We start from the raw sequence: 6,589 nt of genomic DNA, 5'->3' as shown, positions 1-6,589 counted from the left end.
CCTCTCCTCACCCTCCACGTGTCTCTCCTCACCCTCCACACGTGTCTCTCCTCACCCTCCACACGTGTCTCTCCTCACCCTCCACGTGTCTCTCCTCACCCTCCACGTCTCTCCTCACCCTCCACGTGTCTCTCCTCACCCTCCACACGTCTCTCCTCACCCTCCACACGTCTCTCCTCACCCTCCACACGTGTCTCTCCTCACCCTCCACACATGTCTGTGCTCACCCTCCACGTGTCTCTGCTGCACGCCTCCTACTGCTGCACGCCTCACACTGCTGCACGCCTCACACTGCTGCATGCCGCTGCACGCCTCACACTGCTGCACGCCTCACACTGCTGCACGCCACACACTGCCACACACTGCTGCACGCCGCACACTGCTGCACGCCACACACTGCTACACGCCACACACTGCTGCACGAAACATTGCTGCATGCCACACACTGCTGCACGGCACACACTGATGCAACTGGCACACTGCTGCACACTGCTGCATTACTCACTGCTGCACACTGCTGCATTACTCACTGCTGCATGCTGCACGACACTGCTGCACGCAGCACACTGCTGCATGCCGCACACTGCTGCACGCCGCTGCACGCCACAGTGCTGCATGCCTCACACTGCTACACGAAACACTGCTGCACGCCGCACACTGCTGCACGCCGCACACTGCTGCACGCCGCACACTGCTGCACGCTGCACGCCGCACACTGCTGCACGCGGCACACTGCTGCACTCCACACACTGCTTTTATGCGAGTTTATGCTACTGACATTGTAAATGACAATGCCTTTTATTTGTTTTAAAACCAAAACATAAATAAAAGGCATTGTAATTTTACAATGCCAATAGCTCAAACTCTTATAAATGCGAGACCTATTGCATTGCAAATGCTTGTTAATAAGGTTATAGTAGTTGGCCTAAGGGCAGTGGAAGGGGTCAGGGTAGTTTTACGGACAGCACGGAGGTGGGAGGGGTTTGGGGTATTTGGATCTCAGGCCGTGGGGGAGGGGCAGTAGGGGGTTTCTAGCTTAGGGAGGGGAAGGGGTTTGCGACCTTAGCCACGCATACCCCTTTGCATTCATGCCTTTACCACGAAATTGTGTGGTAAAGGCATACATGGTAAAGGAATGCATGGTTAAGACGCATTCGTGGTTCGGGCTGCATGGTAGAGGCATGCGTGGTTTAGCCACACGTGCCTCTATCATACAACCTATGTTGACACCTCAGAGTGGCTTCTTAAAGTGGTTGTTGGTGCCATCTGATCATCAAAGGTAAGAGTTCTTCCTGAAGCCAGTCAACTTGCAAGAGTACAACATGCCACCCGCAGTAGGAGTCGCGTCCAAAAGATGATATTCACATCTTATCTGTCCACTGAATGTTGAAATACCTCAGTAAAAGCTAACCACACATGAAGCATGTAATTATGTAATGGTTGAGTCGTAAACACTGGTCCTGTGCACAAGTGGTGTGAGCTTCAGATAACTGTGGACTTCAGGCTCCACATACTTCAAAACCTGTGAAGTGAGATGTTTTCTTAGGCAGAGGAACAAATGCGAGCATGCCCACAGAGGCTGGAGTGAACTCAGGGTGCAAAAATGCGAAAGGATGTTTCAGACACACAGGAGGACAAGAGAACCAATGTGAGCTGCTCGAGAGTTGAGATTGGTCACTATGGCTGGATAGAATGGATTGGAACTAGGAGATGTCGATGTACTTGTTAAGACAAAAGGTGTGGCGTGGTACAGCCCAGGACACAAGAGCTCCCGCATGCTTCCATCTTTTTTACTTTTAAGAAGAGTAAAATCTCTCATTGTACTCGGGGACCATCAGTCTAATGGACCAAGGAAAAAATGTAGCATCCATCTTTACAAATATTATTTTATTACATCAGTTAATTAGACCACTACAAGAATATAAAGGGCTATATAAATTCTAAAATACAAAAGAATACAAAAAGATTGCTTCCAGCACCTATTTTTAAATACTCCTGTCACCAATTTTAATCCTTGATCAATATTGTAGGTATGAAGCAGAACCCTGTCATTTCTTTGTAGAAATAATTATTAATGAAATAGGAGGACAAGTTGCATGCTTTTTATGTGGACTAGGAAACCTAAATTTAGTTTGGTTTAGAACCTTAGCATATATAGTAAAACGTCAATAAAAATTAATAAACAAATTAAAATTACAAAAGATCCGCACATTGTTGTGAATGGACAATGGTCCATTATTGGAATAATGTCACACCAGTGCCATGGCAGTTTGAATGAAGATCTGCATTTTTAAGGGGGGGGGGATACATTCAAACAAGGATTTATTCAACACTGGGACACAATTAGGAAACCATACCGCATGCATGCAAATATTTTCTACCCAAATTCACAACCCTAATAAAGCTTATTTCAAATGTGTTGGTTTCTCTCCAAGCTGCCAAACTGAACTCCATTCCTGTTCCACATTTACATTTATCAAGACTATCCTCCGTCTCTGTTTTTCTTCCAAAATCTTGACATCCAAATATTCAGCCCCTGTGCTGCTGACGTGACCCGTGAGGACAATGTTGTTAGGGTTGGTGTTGAGACATTTGATGAATTCATGTGCTTCTCCCTCACCCCCTTTCCAAATGATGAATAAATCATCTATGTACCGCATCCACGCGGTAACATGTTCAAAATAATGTATGTGTTCAAGATTGGCAAATATCATCTCCTCCCAACACCCATGAAAAGATTAGCAAAACTTGGGGCGAAGCATGAACCCATCGCGGTACCTGTTGTTTGTCTATAGAGGACCCCGTCGAACAGAAAGATGTTGTTAGAAAGACAGAAGTCTATCATCTCCAACAGCATCTTACTGTGTTCTCTGAGTCTGAGTGGTCTGTTACTCAGGAAATGGTCACATGCCTCCAACCCCTGTTTATGATCGATAATGGTGTACAGTGATTGTACATCAAGTGTGATGAGGAAAGAATCCTCGCCGAACTGGATGTCTTGAATTTTATTGAGAAAATCCTTGGTGTCCTTCACATAGCTCGGTAAGGTCATGACATAATCTCTCAGAAAGTGGTCTACATATTTTGAAACATGTTCTGCCACACTCCCTCTGGATGACACTATAGGGCGCCCCGGGGGGGGTCGATGGGGTTTTTGTGCAGTTTGGGAAGAAGGTAGAGTACTGGAAGTACCGGGTGGTCATTTTTTAAATATCTATATTCCTCCCATTCCAAAATCCCCTTGTCCTTCCACACTGTGAGTTTGTCCCATAGATCAATAACACTTTGGTTGTATATCTCTGTGGAAACTGACATGTAGCTTTTGGAATCCCCCAGTTGTTTGTGGGCCTCGGCTATATATTTGTCTCTGTTCAAAATGACTATGTTGCCACCCTTATCCGCGGGACGTATCACCACACTCGTATCCTCAGCGAGATCCTGGAGAGCCTGCCTCTGGTCATGAGAAAGATTGTTATGCTTGGGATTGTTCTTCTTAGATCTAAAATTACACAGGGCTTTGGTAACACAATCATGAAAAGTGTCTATATTGTCATGTGGTAGGGAGGGAAGGAAGGTAGATTTGGGTCTAAAACCTGAAAGTGCACTATCATCGGTAGTTACCCCAAAACTATTCAAAATCTGGGTGTTGCTGGTATACCCGTTGTCACCACCAGGTAGGTTGGCAGGATTGTTTACAACCCCACTGGCCTCCCCTAAACCCTCTTGTTCCAATTCAATCAAATTAATGAGAGTGTCCATATCACCAGTAGTGATCTCATCCTGGTGTCTAGAGATGGGGAATCTCGACCTATTGCTGTTTCCCAATCTTTTTAGTGTGTGCCATATTCTTAATTTTAACTTTCTAATAAACTTATACAAGTCTATTCTGGCCTCTGTATAGTTAAAAGGTCTTGATGGGCAAAATGACAGACCCAGACACAAGGTCCTTTTTTCTAAATCTGTCATGATCCTGTTGGACAAGTTAATGATAGTTCTATTTTCCATTTCCAAATCCCATCAGCGCATTCTTCTGGAGCGGGTTCTGTAATTTCCCATGCCGCCCCTTGCTCTGCCTCTTCTCCCATTGTTGTGGAAGTCTTTTCCTTCTATTTCTGCGCTTCCTCGTCCGCTGCCTCGTCCCCGTCCCCTCCATCCTGATGCGTTCTTCACCGGAGCCTCCTTCAATGTCCGCCTGCTCCGGCGCAGGTGGCGGTACTCTTCTAAAAAATTCACTTGGCGGGTTGTTGGATCAAGGCTGATAGTGTCTTCAACTGAGATGTCCGACTCAGTCTCACTTGCCGTGGAAGTTGGTGTCGTCTGATCTACTTCTTTCACTTCCCTCGTTGCCGTTGGTCTCTCCTTATTCTCATAGAGATAATCGTACTTGCGACTGAAGGTGAGAATTCTCCCACTCTCGTAGTCATTGTAATCTCTGTTCATTTTTCTTTCTTTCCGAGCTTTAATTTCCTCTTCATGCTTCCTTAGGCGCTCTTTTATACTGTGTAAGGTTTTCTCAATCATCTCCTTGTCTGCTAATGTTTTAAGGTCTTCCATTATTTCTTGTATTTGCTTGAGAATAACCTCCCTGTCGACCCAGGCATATTTGATTAAAATCTCCAGCATTCTCCTGGAGCTTACCGCTGAATTTTCCGACCATTCCGTCAACGTGGCTGGGTTTGGTGTCTCGTATGTAGGTGTAATAAAGATCCTCAGACCCCTGGGCACCATTTCTTGGTCAATGTAATTTTGTAAAGAAATGGCCTCCCACCACTTGGAGATTTCCGTTTTTTTGAGCTTCGCCATCTTGTCATCTGCGAATGGCGTGGGTATAGTTCCTGATATAGTTCTCGTAAGGATTTTGGGTTTTATAGTGAAAATGTAGCATCCATCTTTACAAATATTATTTTATTACATCAGTTAATTAGACCACTACAAGAATATAAAGGGCTATATAAATTCTAAAATACAAAAGAATACAAAAAGATTGCTTCCAGCACCTATTTTTAAATACTCCTGTCACCAATTTTAATCCCCGATCAATATTGTAGGTATGAAGCAGAACCCTGTCATTTCTTTGTAGAAATAATTATTAATGAAATAGGAGGACAAGTTGCATGCTTTTTATGTGGTCTAGGAAACCTAAATTTAGTTTGGTCTAGAACCTTAGCATATATAGTAAAACGTCAATAAAAATTAATAAACAAATTAAAATTACAAAAGATCCACACATTGTTGTGAATGGACAATGGTCCATTATTGGAATAATGTCACACCAGTGCCATGGCAGTTTGAATGAAGATCTGCATTTTTAAGGGGGGGGGATACATTCAAACAAGGATTTATTCAACACTGGGACACAATTAGGATGGAACAAGAGGGGGGATTAGTTACTAATAGGTTGTAGGACCTGTTCATATTGACTACCTATTGATCTAGAAGACGCCTTAGAAGCAGCTCAGAACGGATTTTTGGCGAAACCAGCTTATCGAGATATTCGATAACGGGTTGGACTCTTAAGGAATATGATTTTGGAAGAAAAACAGAGACGGAGGATAGTCTCGACAAATGTAAATGTGGAACAGGAATGGAGTTCAGTTTGGCAGCTTGGAGAGAAACCAACACATTTGAAATAAGCTTTATTAGGGTTGTGAATTTGGGTAGAAAATATTTGCATGCATGCGGTATCGTTTCTTGCGAACCGCCAGTATTCCATGGGTTCACCAGCAATACACCTCATCGATGCGCTAGGTGACACGGCAGCGGCACTGGAGAATTGGTCATCTCTACACCACAGAACATATTAGAGGTAGATTTTTAATTTCAAGGACAAATGTTGAGGGTGAATGGTTCCACTCAAACCACTCCCCACCTTGGTTGGAAGTGTTTGAAATTGGACTAATTCAGGCTGAAAGACTACAAGTGGCCATTTATAGTGACTTGGTAGCCAGATCTATCATCACAGGACTCTGGTGATCGGGTGTACCATCTGAATGGAGTATGTGGCAAACAATACAGGAGAGCTTATGGTTTGGATACAGCATATGAGGGAAAGTCCAATACATCGCAGGTTATTTGCACAGTTACATATTGATGACTAGGAATGCTATAAAAAGGATATATAAACAATGACTTTATAAAGTGTGGGATTTAAAGGCAAATATAGAATATAATGTATATTCTCTAAATATTGATATATTGGACCAAATATGATACTTTTCTAACTTTATATATTTGTCATCTCAAATATTTAGCAATGTCTGTAATTGATTGTGTAATAAGATATATATATATATATATATATACACATACATTATATATTTCTAGCTGCACCTTTATTTGTTAAGCAGATAAGGGTTATGGATCACAGACAGATACCGTCGGTCTCACTTCCACGCCTCCTTGGTGTGAACTGAGACAAGCACCCAGTAGTTTCCAGAGAGTTCCCGCACTTCAGGGAGGCGGCAATTCTTGTGACGGCTTAAGATGAAGCTGATGATCCTTCTCTTCCTTGGCCTTCTTCTCTTTATCCTGAAATAAAAGAACACAACAAATGAGAAACAGAAGGCTGAAGGTTGACCAGGAGGCAGAG

The 6,589-nt window shown here is 43.5% G+C and overlaps 1 protein-coding gene across 1 annotated transcript in view; it reads right to left on the bottom strand.

Moving 5' to 3' along the window:
• Nucleotides 1-6,310: 6,310 nt before the first annotated feature.
• Nucleotides 6,311-6,589, bottom strand: part of LOC146839434 (transmembrane protein 176B-like) — an 88,889-nt gene continuing 88,610 nt past the window's right edge. The window contains exon 8 of the mRNA XM_085651485.1: nt 6,311-6,528. Coding sequence (XP_085507611.1) covers nt 6,451-6,528 — 78 coding nt within the window. The 3' untranslated portion in view covers nt 6,311-6,450. The remainder of the gene's footprint in view (nt 6,529-6,589) is intronic.

The sequence above is a fragment of the Triturus cristatus genome, chromosome 4_1 (genome assembly GCF_964204655.1).
Source record: "Triturus cristatus chromosome 4_1, aTriCri1.1, whole genome shotgun sequence".
Classification (NCBI taxonomy): domain Eukaryota; kingdom Metazoa; phylum Chordata; class Amphibia; order Caudata; family Salamandridae; genus Triturus; species Triturus cristatus.
The sequence above is the reverse complement of the archived record's forward strand: the minus strand, read 5'-3'. Positions and strand labels throughout refer to the sequence as shown.